Source organism: Gorilla gorilla, chromosome 3 (genome assembly GCF_029281585.2).
Source record: "Gorilla gorilla gorilla isolate KB3781 chromosome 3, NHGRI_mGorGor1-v2.1_pri, whole genome shotgun sequence".
Lineage (NCBI taxonomy): Eukaryota > Metazoa > Chordata > Mammalia > Primates > Hominidae > Gorilla > Gorilla gorilla.
In genome coordinates this window covers 47,771,915-47,785,875 of record NC_073227.2, presented here as the reverse complement: position 1 = coordinate 47,785,875, position 13,961 = coordinate 47,771,915, and the positions used below count along the sequence as shown (strand labels likewise).

At 41.4% G+C, this 13,961-nt stretch overlaps 1 protein-coding gene across 1 annotated transcript in view; it reads right to left on the bottom strand.

Annotated features, from left to right (window-relative positions):
• UBE2K (ubiquitin conjugating enzyme E2 K) overlaps window positions 1-13,961 on the bottom strand; it is an 81,395-nt gene that overhangs the window by 10,319 nt on the left and 57,115 nt on the right. Inside the window, exon 4 of the mRNA XM_004038573.5 lies at window positions 12,756-12,838. Within this exon, the coding sequence (XP_004038621.1) occupies window positions 12,756-12,838 (83 nt within the window). The remainder of the gene's footprint in view (window positions 1-12,755; window positions 12,839-13,961) is intronic.

Sequence of the window (13,961 nt, the reverse complement as noted above, 5' to 3'; positions counted from 1 at the left end):
TGATTTTTTTTTTTTTTTTTTTTTTTTTGGTAGACACGGGGTTTTACCGTGTTGGCCAGGCTGGTCTCAAACTCCTGACCTCAGGTGAACCGTCCACCTCTGCCTCCCAAAGTGCTGGGATTACAGGTGTAAGACACCGCAACGGCCCGTCTTTCTAGTCTCACAATAACAAGGGGAAATTCTTTCTCTAATTTCATTTGATAGTTTGAGTAATTTCAAAGAGAATGTTTAAAGGCACATACATATCAAAAGCTACCTAGATGTTATCAGCATAAAGCTGACTTAAACCACCAAAAATAACATAAGGAACACAAAGACAAAATATAACCAATGAAATATACAACACTTAAGTGCACTATTTAATTTTCCAATGGACTTTCTAAGCAACCTAATTTTAAAATCCATGGTGTCACCTGAAACAAAATCTTATGTAATTTTTAATAAAATTATTTATTTAAAGGAAATTTACCTGAATAGCAAAGAAAAATTTTCAAAGGAAGTATTTAATATTAAGGCAACTATTAAACTCATAATACTTATTTTAATTTGAAATAAAAACATAAAGGCATGTAAAATAAAAGCATCTAAATCTTGCAAGTCCTTCATACTATCACATAGGTAGTCTAACATATATCTCAACAAGGCAATAAACACTTCTTGAAAACTGATAATCTTGGGCCGGGCGCAGTGGCTCATGCCTGTAATCCCAACACTTTGGGAGGCCGAGGTGGGTGAATCACAAGGTCAGGAGATCGAGACCATCCTGGCAAACATGGTGAAACTCCGTCTCTACTAAAATACAAAAAAATTAGCCGGGCGTGGTTGCAGGCGCCTGTAGTCCCAGCTACTCTGGAGGCTGAGGCAGGAGAATGGCGTGAATCCGGGAGGCAGAGCTTGCAATGAGTCAAGATCACTGCACTCCAGCCTGGGCGACAGAGCCAGACTCCATCTCAAAAAACAAACAAATAAACAACACACACAAAAAAAAAAAACAGAAAAAAAGAAAACTGATAATCTCTCAAATTAGTGAAGCTGGACCCTTACATTATACCATATATAAAAATTAACTCAAAATGGATCAAAGACCTAAATGTAAGAGCTAGAAAGCAAAAACATAGGGAGAAAACTTCATGACACTGAATTTGGCAATGATTCCTTGGATATGACATCAAAGGTACAGGAAACCAAAGAAAAAAATACGGGAATATGCACGACAACTTTATCAAAGTTAAAAACTCCTGGCCACGTGCAGTGGCTCACACCTGTAATCCCAGCACTTTGGGAAGCTGAGGCAGGTGGATTACCTGAGGTCAGGAGTTCGAGACCAGCCTGGCCAACATGGTAAAACACCATCTCTATTAAAAACACAAAATTAGCCAGGCATGGTGGCGCATGTTTGTAATCCCAGCTACGTGGGAAGCTGAGGCAGGAGAATTGCTTGAACACCCAGGAGGCAGAGGCTGCAGTAAGCCGAGATCGTGTCACTGCACTCCAGCCTGGGCGACAGAGCGAGACTCTGTCTCGAAAAAAAGAAAGAAAGAAAATAATAAAAATTAGAAATAAAAATAAACACTCCTGTGAAGCTGGTGTGGTGGCACACACCTGTAGTCCCAGCTACTTGGGAGGCTGAGGTGGGAGGATCACCTGAGCCCAAGAGTTCGATGCCAGCTTGGGCAACACAGCAAGACCCCACTACTTAAAACAAAAAAACTTCTGTGTTGCAGGAGAAAATATTTCCAAATCATTTATCTGGTGAGGGCTTAATATCCATAATACATAAAGAACTCCTACAACTCAATAACAACAACAACAAAAAACCTGGTTAAAAAATCGACAAGGGATGTGAACAGACGTTTCTCCAAAGAAGATATATAAAGTGTCAATAAACACATGAAAAGATGCTCAACACCACTAATCATTAGGGAAATGCAAATTGAAACCACAATGACCTATCACTTCATATCCATTAGAATGGCTACCATAAAAAAAATGGTAATTGTTAGCCAGGTTGTGGAGAAATGGAACTCTTGTGCACTACTTGTGGGAATGTAAAATGGTGAAAACTCTATGGGAAACAGTATGGCAGTCCCTCAAAAAAAAAACAAAACACACACACACACACAAACACACACAAAAAACACAGAGTTACTATATAATCCAGTGATTCCACTTATGGGTATACATCCAAAAGAACTGAAAGCAGTAACTGGAGTAGGTATTAATATATAAATGTTCATAACAATATTATTCACAATAGCCAGAAGGTAGAAGCAACTTAAGGTTTCCATGGATGGATGAATGGATCAACAAAATGTTTGGCTTTTGTGTATGTGTGTGTGTGTGTGTGTATGTATGTATGTATATATATATCCTGACTTCAGGTGATCCATCCGCCTCGGCCTCCCAAAGTGCTGGGGTTACAGGCAAGAGCCACCACGCCCAGCCTACTTACTTATTTATTTGAGATGGAGTCTCCCTCTGTTGCCCAGGCTGGAGTGCAGTGGCACAATCTTGGCTCACTGCAACCTCTGCCTCCCAGGTTCAAGCGATTCTCCCTAGCAGCTGGGACTACAGTTGCATGCTACCAGGCCTGGCTAACGTTTTTGTATTTTTGGTAAAGACAGGATTTCACCATATTGGTCAGGCTGGTCTGGAACTCCTGACCTCAGGTGATCCATCCACCTTGGCCTCCCAAAGTGCTGGGATTATACGCGTGAACACCGCGCCTGGCCCTGCTTATTTGAGACAGGGTCTCAAGGTCACTTAGGCTGGAATGCAGTGGTGTGATCACAGGTCCCTGTAGCCTCAACCTCAACCTCCTGAGCTTAAGCGATCCTCCAACCTCAGCCTCCCAAGTAGCTGGGACTACAGACTCACGCCACCATGCCTGGCTAATTTTTGTATTTTTTGTAGAGATGGAGTTTCACCATGTTGCCCAGGCTGGTCTTGAACTCCTGGGCTCAAGCGATCCACCCACCTTGGCCTCCCAAAGTGCTGGGATTACAGCAGGCATTAGCCACCATGCCTGGCCTAGTAAATTTTATGCTGTGTACTTTACAAAAATTTTCTTAAAAAGTTTTAAGTAGGCCAGACACAGTGGCTCACACCTATAATCCTAGCGCTTTGGGAGGCCGAGGCGGGCGGATCACGAGGTCAGGAGATTGAGACCATCCTGGCTAACACGGTGAAACCCTCTCTCTACTAAAAATACAAAAAATTAGCCTGGAGTGGTGGCAGGTGCCTGTAGTCACAGCTGCTCAGGAGGCTGAGGTAGGAGAATGGCTGAGGCCAGGAGGCGGAGCTTGCAGTTAGCCGAGATCACGCCACTGCACTCCAGCCTGGGCCACAGAGTGAGACTCTGTCTCGGAAAAAAAAAAAAAAAATTAATAAGTTCTTACCTTAGAGATTCAAAAATCCTTATTATAAATACTGTCTATTTCCTCTATTTGCACTGTCTTCCTATTGTGATGACACAATCTACTACAGACTCTAGATTACCATTTCAAGAATCAGAAACTTGAATGAAGAGGAGGTTAAAGAAAAAGAAATCAGTCGGGGGCAGTGGCTCATGCCTATAATCCTAGCACTTTGGGAAGTTAAAACGGGGATTGCTTGAGCACCAGCCAGCATGGGCAACATGGCAAGACCCATCTCTACAAAAAATAATTTAAAAAAATTAGCCAGGCATGGTGGTGTGCACCTGTGATAGGCTGAGGTGGGAAGAATGCTTGGGGCCTGGAAGGTCAAGGCTGCAGTGAGCTGTGATCGTGTCACTGCACTCCAGCCTAGGCGACAGAGCAAAACCATGTCTGGCAGGGGCAAAAGAAAAAAAAAAAGGCAGTTTGCTCTCAAAACCCTCAAAATTGAAAAAAAAATCTAGAGCTGCAAATTTAGATACAATTCATAACAATGTCAAAGAGAAAAAGTTGTCACTTTTCTGCATGATTGAATTTTCACAGAATGTGTGAATACGGCTCACTGCAGCCCTGACTTTCAAGGCTCAAGTGATTTTGTCACCTTAGACTACACGCACGCAACACCATGCCCGGCTAATTTTAAAATTTTTTCTACAGACAGGGTCTTGCCATGTTGCCAGTGCTGGTCTCAAACGCCTGGGCTCAAGCAATCCTCCTGCCTTGGCCTCCCAAATGCTAGGATTACAGGTTTGAGTCACCACGCACAGCCAGTTTTAATAATTAATTGTAAGAAAATTAGTTCAATAATTGAGGTCAGGCACGATGGCTCACGCCTGCAGTCTCAGCACTTTGGGAGGCTGAAGCAGGTAGATTGCTTGAGCCCAGGAGTTTAAGACCAGCCTGGGCAATGAGGTGAAACTCTGTCTCTACAAAAAATTAGCCAAGTGTGGTAGCACGTGACTGTAGTTACAGTTACTCAGAAGGCTGAGGTGGGAAGACCGATTGAGCCTGGAAGGTTGAGGATGCAGTGAGCCACAGCACTCTAGTCTGGGTGGCAGAGTGACATTCTGTCTCAAAAAATAAAAATAAAAATAAATATCCAAACAAAACCTATTGATATAGTTTGGATATCTGTCCTCTCCAAATCTCATGCTGCAATGTAATTCCCAGTGTTGGCGGTGGAGCCTGGGGAGAGGTGTTTGGATCCTGGGGGCAAATCGCTCATGAATGGCTTAGTGCCACCCCATTGGTGATGACTGAGTTTATGTGAGAGCTGGTTGTTTTAAGTGTTTTGGCTGGGCGTGGTGGCTCATGCCTGTAATCCCAGCACTTTGGGAGGTCAGGTGCACAGATGATCCGAGGTTGGGAGTTCGAGACCAGCCTGACCAACCAACATGGAGAAACCCCGTCTCTACTAAAATTACAAAATTAGCTGGGTGTGGTGGCACATGCCTGTAATCCCAGCTACTTGGGAGGCTGAGGCAGGAGAATCACTTGCACCCGGGAGGTGGAGGTTGCAGTGAGCCAACATCGTGACATTGCACTCCAGCCCGGGTAACAAGAGTGAAACTCCATCTCAAAGAAAAAAAAAAAAAAGTGTTTTAAGGCTAGATGCAGTGGCTCATGCCTTTAACCCCAGCACTTTGGGAGGGCAAGGTGGGTGGATCACTTGAGCCCAGGAATTCCAGACCAGCCTGGCCAACATGGCAAAAGTCTATCTGTATTAAAAACACAAATATTAGCTGGGTGTGGTGGCACGTGCCTGTAATCCCAGCTACTCAGGAGGCTGAGGCATGAGGGCACGAGAAGTGCTTAAACCCGGGAGGTGGAGGTTGCAGTGAGCCAAGATTGCACCATTGTACTCCAGCTTGGGCGACAGTCTCAAAAAAAAAAAAAAAAAAAAGTGTTTTTTGGCCAGGTGCGTGGCTCACGCCTGTAATCCCAACACTTTAGGAGGCCGAGGGCGGATCATGAGGTCAGGAGTTCGAGACCAGCCTGGCCAACATAGTGAAACACCGTCTCTACTAAAAATACAAAAATTAGCCAGGCGTGATAGCACGCACCTGTAGTCCCAGCTACTCGGGAGGATGAGGCAGGAGAATCGCTTGAACCCAGCAGGTGGAGGTTGCAGTGAGCCAAGATTGTGCCATTGCACACCAGCCTGCTCAACAGTGTGAGACTGTCTCAAACAAAGTGTTTTAAAAGTATGTGGCAACTTCCCTGCTCTCTGTTGCTTCCACTCTATTTTCTACCCTCATCATGTGAAACAGGCTCCTCTTTCATCTTCTGCTGTGATCATAAGCTCCCTGAGGCCTCACCAGAAATTGAGCTGATGTTGGCACCACACTTCCTATACAGCCTGAAGAATCAGAAGCCAAATGGAACCTCTTTTCCTTATAAATTACTCAGTTTCAGGTATTCCTTTATGGCAATGCAAAAACAGCCTACCACACCTATTTTTCTAACCCTAAATACTATAGACCAGGAGTGGGGGGTCAAGTCTGTAATCTTAGCACTTAAGGAGGCCAAGGTGGAAGGATCACTTGAGGCCAGGTGCTTGAGACCAGCTTGGGCAACATAGCAAGACCCTATCTCTACAATAAGTAAATAAATAAAATAAATTTAAAGATTTATTATTATTATTATTATTTTTTTTTTTTTTACTGAGATGGGAGTCTCGCTCTGTAGCCCAGGCTGGAGTGCAGTGAGGCGATCTCGGCTCACTGCAACCTCTGCCCCTCCAGGTTTAAGTGATTCTCTGCCTCAGCCTCCAGAGTAGCTAGGATTACAGGCGCATGCCACTACGCCCAGCTAATTTTTTATTTTTATTTTTAGTGGAGACGGGGTTTCACCATCTTGCCCACGCTGGTCTTGAACTCCCGACCTCGTGATCCACCCACCTCGGCCTCCCAAAGTGCTGGGATTATAGGCATCAGCCACCACATCCGGCCAGCACCCGGCCTAAAACTTTAAAAAAAAAATGAATACTATAGAAACTGTATCTTCGATAATATAAAGAAATGTGTGCAATTTTGGACTGCTCTAATCTAAATTCAGTAATGTGAAAAAGTATATAACTGAAAACATTCTTTTGTTCCATTTCTTCTTCTATTTACAAAGTAGTGATCAAATCTATATTGTACTGATATCTTTAGGATCAGTATATACAATCAACTTAAATCTATTATAACAAATCCTAACAGGCAAACAGCAATATGAAATTTCAAAATGTGTCAATCTTTATAATTTAGAAGATAATATGAATAAGTCAGTACCTCATAAATCTATGTCCAGTAAATAAATTTTGCTCAAGTCTCAAATCAGTAAGACATAATGTGGCTATGTAAATATTCATATATTCATTCATAAGGACTCAGTAAGGCCTTACTATGTAGAATAATCATGTGAATTGTTCATATCGTTGACTAACTTTTCTGTTAAGGATCTTCCAACAGATCATCAATAATTAAACCATGTTCATTCAAAACACTAAATGCTACTTAAAGAGGATGGCAGCTTTTATACTAAAGATTTTATTTTTTAAAGAGATTGGGTTTCACTATGTTGTCAAGGCTGGGATGCAGTGGCTATTCACAGGTGTTATCTCACTATTGATTAGCACAGGAGTTTTGACCTGCTCTGTTTCCAACCTTGTCTGGTTCACGTCTCCCTAGGCAATCTGGTGGTCCTCTGTTCCTAAGAGGTCACCATACTCATGCCCAACTTAATGTGGACACCTGACTGGCATAGCACACTTCAGCCCAGACTTGCTGGTCTTAAGCAATCCTCTTGCCTCAGCCTCCTGAGTAGCTGGGACTACAGGTGCACACCATTGTACCCAGCTGCTATAAATTTTTTTGTTAAAGTTTAAGCAAAGTTAAGATACCATGCAGCTGGATGAATTTTTATATATGTATATATCCATGTAACCACCGCCTGGATAAAAAGAGAGTATTTTTAGCATTACAAAGCCTCACTTCTGCTCCTCCTACTCACAACTCCTGCCCACCCTCACCACTATCGTATTTTTTTGTTTTAATTTTTTTAATTTTAATTTTTATTTTTTGAGACAGAGTCTCGCTGTAGCTAATTTTTTGTATTTTTAGTAGAGATGGGGTTTCACCGTGTTAGCCAGGATGGTCTCAATCTCCTGACCTCATGATCTGCCCGCCTCGGCCCCCCAAAGTGCTGGGATTACAGGCGTGAGCCACTGCGCTGGGCTATCGTATTTTTTATCACCATAAATTCTGGTTCATCTTCAATTTCATAAAAATTGAACCATACAGTATGTATTCTTTTGTGTCTGGCTTTTGTCACTCAACATGACTGAGTCTCATCCATGTTGTTTGTGTCAATGATAGGCTCTTTTTTACTGTTTATGTAGTGCTCCAATGTGTGATCACAATATATCAATTTTCTTGTTGATGAGACATCTAAGTTATTTCCCGTTGGGGCTATTAATAAATCTGCCACAAATATTCTTTTATACATGTCTTTTAAAAAGTAGGCATAGACACTAATTTCTTTTAGATATATACCTAGGAATGAAGCTGATAGGGCATACTGAAGGTGTGTTTAGCTTTGGTAGATATTACTGGCTTTAAGTGGTTAAACCACATTTTTTTTTTCTGTTTTTTTTTTTTTTTTTTTTTTTGAGACAGAGTCTCGCTCTGTCACCCAGGCTGGAGTGCAGTGGCGCGATGTCGGCTCACTGCAACCTCTGCCTCCCAGGTTCAAGAGATTCTCCTGTCTCAGCCCCACGAGTAGCTGGGATTACAGGTGCCCACCACCCACGCCTAGCTAATTTTTGTATTTTTAGTAGAGATGGGGTTTCACCATGTTGGCCAGGCTGGTTTTGAACTCCTGACCTCAAGCAATCCACCTACCTCGGCCTCCCAAAGTGTTGGGATAACAGGCATGAGCCACCGTGCCCTGCCTGGTTAAGCCACATTCTTACCAGCAATGCATGAGGTATTTGTGTTTACAGGCATGTAGTAGTTATCTTATTGTGATTTTAATTTGCATTTCCCTGATGAGTAATGATGCTGAGCATCCCTTATTGACCAGGCAGATATTCTGTGCCTGTTTGTGTCTTTTAGAAGGGCAGCATCACTGAGTGAAATTTTTATGTGTTGCCATTTTCTTCCCCAGGTAAGTAGACACCATTAGTCATAGTAAATGTCAGTGGAAAACATTAGAAAATAGTTTCCACATAGCATAAGTTGTGGAATTAAGAAATAAACCAGGGGCCGGGCACAGTGGCTCACGCCTGTCATTGCAGCACTTTGGGAGGCCGAGGCCGGTGGATCACCTGAGGTCAGGAGTTTGAGACCAGCCTGGCCAACACGGTGGAACGCTGTCTCTACTAAAAATACAAAAAAATTAGCTGGGCGTGGTGGCACATGCCTGTAATGTAATCCCAGATACTTAGGAGGCTGAGGCAGGAGAACTGCTTGAGCCCGGGAGGCGGAGGTTGCAGTGAGCAGAGATGGCACCATTGCACTCCAGCCTGGGTGACAGAGCGAGACTTTGCCTCAAAAAAAAAAATAATAATAATAAATAAATATACTAAAATAAGTTGTTAAATATTAATAAAGGTATATCATCACCCCTAGATGCATTAATAAAAGACAAAGATTAACCAATTATTTTCTAGTATGCCTGCTGAAAATTATTTATGTAATTCATTTTTCCTATGATTAAGACTCTATTTTTCTCTATCAAATTCCAGTTCTGAAACCTAAACACCCACATTTAAATATGGATATGCACTAAATGTCAATTATACCTCAGTAAAGCTCTGGGAATAGAGTAATGAATTCATGAATATCTACTCTCACCTATTTTATCTAATGTGTCTTTGGTATATTCTAATATTTCAATTGTACAGATAAAAAACAAGATTATTCACCTGCCTTAGGAAAAGGGAATAGTTGATGTAAAAAATGTTTTGTTCCTGCACATCTTATTAGGACAAAATGTTTTGGTATAAAAATTCAACTTCTCTCTCTATATATACACACCATAATCTTTCAACTAGCTATATAGGAAGATAATTACAAGTAATAGTACTGTTGGCTTAACTCTGGGCAAAAAGAGAAGTCAATGGGAAGTTTTCATCTGCAAACTTTTTCTTTCTTTTTTTCTTTTTTTTTTTTTTTGAGATGGGGTCTCACTCCGTCGCCCAGGCTACAGTGCAATGGCATGATCTTGGCTAACTGCAACTTCCACCTCCCAGGTTCAAGCGATTCTCCTGCCTCAGCCTCCCAAGTAGCTGGGATTACAGGTATGCACCACCATGCCCAGCTAATTTATTTATTTTTGGTAGAGATGGGGTTTCACCATGTTGGCCAGGCTGGTCTCAAACTTCTGACCTCAAGCGATCTGCCCACTTCCGCCTCCTAAAGTGTTGGAATTACAGGCATGAGCCACTGCACATGGCCGCAAGCTTTGTTTTCAAAGTTGTCATTCTGGGTGCTGGGAATAGCCTGAGTAGGTAAAAGCCAGAAGCAGGGAGGCAGACTAATGCAATCATGCAGACTAGAGGTAATCCGTTTGGAGAAGTGTGGTAGTAAAGCTGCTGTTAAGATGTTGGGAGGTTTTGCCAATAGATCTGCAGACAGGGCATGGGGTACCAGAGAAAGAAATGCCAAGGATCATGACGTGATTTTGGCCTGAGAAAATGCAAGGATGTATTTGCCAATAACTTAGTTGGGGAAGACTATAGAAGCAGGTTTCAGGTTAGGAGACTATCAGTTCAGTTTATGTTTGATATGTTCATTATATAGTCAAGTAAAGATAAGCAGGCAGCAGGATAGGAGTCTCAAGCTCAGGGAAGATAATTTGTGAGTTTGCAGTATGTAAAGGTGAAGTTATGATGAAATCAGATGAGCTTACCAAGGAAGTGAGTGCAGCTAGAAAGGAGCAGAAATCCAAGACTTATCCCTGAGGCATTCTAATACACAAAGATGCAAGGAACTGGTTAAGGAGTCTGGGAGTGAGCATAGGAAAGGGAGAATAGAAAATCTAATGTCCTAGAAGCCAAGTGAAAACAGTACAATGTCTCTAATACTGCAAATATGTATTCATATCACTGAATCTTAGAGCTTTTAGAGGCCTTGGCGATAACCTAATGGATTAAAAACACTGACACTTAAGAAGTTCAATACATTGGCAAAAGTCACAAATCAAAAGAGTAACAGAAGATAAAAAGTAAGTCTATTCCACACTGCTTTATGATAGAAAGTCTTGACCTATATGGAATATAGAATATAGTGAAATACAGATCAAGAAACCAGATCCCAAGAGATGATCTACTGAGGGACAGGATTTACTCAGATATACTACTGGAATAGAAAAAAACAAAACAAAACCTGTAACTCTAGTCTGTTCATCCAGTTACTAAGTAAACCACTGGCCATACACTAAATACTGTCATTCCTATTTGATTTTCTTTCAGGTACCTTTTTCCCCCCCTTTCTTAACAAATCAATCACATAGCTTAGGCTGGGTGTGGTGGCTCAAGCCTGTAATCCCAGCACTTTAGGGAGCCCAGGCAGGAGAATTACCTGAGGTCAGAAGTTCGAGACCAGCCTGGCCACCATGGTGAAACCCTGTCTCTACAAAAAATACAAAATCAGGCCAGGCACAGTGGCTCACACCTGTAATTGCAGCACTTTGGGAGGTCCAGGCAAGAGGATCACCTGAGGTCAGGAGTTTGAGACCAGCCTGGCCAACATGGTGAAACCCTGTCTCTACTAAAAATATAAAATTAGGCCAGGCACGATGGCTCATGCCTGTAATCCCAACACTGTGGGAGGCTGAGGCAGGTGGATCACCTGAGCTCAGGAGTTTGAGACCAGCCTGGCCAACATGGTGAAACCTCATCTCTACTAAAAATACAAAAATTAGCTGGGCATGATGGCGCACGCCTGTAGTCCCAGCTACTCGGGAGGCTAAGGCAGGAGAATCGCTTGAACCCGGGAGGCAGAGGTTGCAGTGAGCCAAGATCGTGCCACTGCACTCCAGCCTGGGTGACAAGAGTGAAACTCTGTCTCAAAAAAAAAAAAAAAAAAAACACCCAAAAAAACATAGCTTAAAAATTCTAGTACCAACAATAATATATAATCTTTAGAAGATTAGGCAGCCAGGCTGGGCCCATTAAACACAGTTTTGGCTCCAAGTCTTCTTACCAACTGCTGTTCTATTTTGTTCTGTTATACCTTCTCTTGTAAAAGAGTAAAACCAGAAGGAAAGGTCATAATAGACACTCACTCAATTGATTTTTTCTAGTTTTATGGTTTTCCCCCACTCCAATTACTTTTCATACCTTTGGTCTTAGTTTTTCCATCTATAAAATCATGTGCTAAATAATTAACTATCATCTTTATCATTGTCAGACTACACAAAGCTTCCCGCCTGGGCAACAGGAACCCTGTCTCTACAAAATATACAAACATTAGCCAGGTGTGGTGGTATGCGCCTGTATTCCCAGCTACTTGGGAGGCTGAGGTGGTAGGACTACTTGGGCTTTAGAGGTCAAGGCTGCAGTGAGCTGTGATTGCACCACTGCACTCCAGCCTGGGCAACAGGGCAAGACCCTGTCTCAAAACAAACAAACAAAAACAAAAGCAAAGCTCTATTCTAAGGGAATTACATAAAGTAACTTATTTAATCCTCTGAACTCTATGAAGTGGGTATCAACCCATTTTGCAGATGAGGACACTAAGGCACACAGACTTTAGGTAATTTGCTCATAACCATGCAGCTTGGTAAACTGGAGAGCCAAGATGTGAACCTGGTGGCTCCAGAGTAGGAACTCTTAAAACATTTAATGCTGTGCAGAGCAAATCAGACAAAAAAAGTGAAAGCACGATACCGCTATCCAAATGAAGACATCACCTACAAAGGTGCTCCTTGTTAGAATTCATAAACCAAAATCTTAACTGTGCTCAATTAACACAACTTGCAACAATTTTGTAACTTACATTCCATCTAAGGGGGATATGACTACTTCAATACTTACTTTCTACTTTTTTAGTCTTTCACAAATATCTTCTTAAGATAGCAAAGAATCAAATTTACCAAAATAACAAATGAAATCCAAGACTTTTCAAAGTGTAAAGCTAGCATCTAACATTATCTAACAAGTTTCTATTTAAATATGGATTGTGATCTCAATTATAATGCATTTTCAGTTATGCACTTAAGAGACTTTATAAAGTTACTGCCCAAACAAGATAAAGTATAATATATGTTTTGAGGCAATTACACATTTAACACTCTTACAGTCTTGGTATTCATATGAGAAGGAGAGAAGGTGAATTCAAAATCTCTTACCATTGATCTTTCAGGATATCCAAACAAATAGCCCCTGTGACGGAACTAATATTAGGATGCCATATTTTAGTGATAAACCGGACCTAGAATATAAAGCACACTTGAGTTTTTCAGTAACAGAAATAAAACAGTTTAAGTAGAACTACAAGAAAATGAAATCTTCAAACTAAAAAAAGAAAGGTCCCTATATCTATTACATCATTTTGCCTAGGTGAAAGAAGGGGTGTAGAAGACAAAGGATCCAGTAAGCTGAATGTTGTCACTAACATACGTTGTTTTCAAACTCTTTAATAAATGTTCTGCCTTTAAACAAACCCAACAATTACTAGAAGCTTACAATTTACCTAGAATAATGGTAGATGCTATGAGAATACAACAGAGAATAAAATCCATTTTGGTAAATAAAATAGTACATAAAATAAAAACATAAATAGTAAATGGCACTTTTCTTCATGTGAGGCAGGGTGCAGAATAGGTTTGAGGAAAAAAGTAAGTAAAACCAGTGAATGGAAGCACAAATAGTAAGTGGCTGTGCTTCTCTTAATTTTTCTGTAGAATTTTTTCTCAAATTCTTATTATTGAAATGCCTATTATGATGTAACAAACACTGAGGAGATACTAAGGCTTAGAGTTTAAGAAACCTAATTAAATAGCTAAACAGAGCACAATGTAAACTCTCACAATCTGATTCCAGATTCTGAGTCCAATCATCTCATTATTTGTCTCATTATGGAAGAATAACAAACCAACAAGTGAAAATGCTAAAACTCTACTGGAACACCATGAAATTAAAGAGTTCATCAGCTCTTACTCATGAACTTTTGGAGGATCTTGTATTCTTATCTCTGACACATATGACAATGACCAGCTGAGCCCATATTCTTTGACACTTAATAGATTAATTACTATGTGCCAGTTAATGTTCTAAGAACTTTACAAAAATTAGCACTCACACACTGTAATCCCAACATTTTGGGGGGCCGAGGCGGGAGGATCACTTTAGCTCAAGAGTTTGAGACCAGCCTGGGCAACATAGTGAGACCATGTCTCTACAAATAAAAAAATTAGCTGGGCATGGTGGCACACACCTGTACTCCCAGCTACTAGGGAGCTGAGGCACGACGATTACTTGAATCTGAAAGGTTGAGGCTGCAGCAAGCCGTGATCGTGCCACTGTACTACAGCCTGGGCAACAGAACACGACCA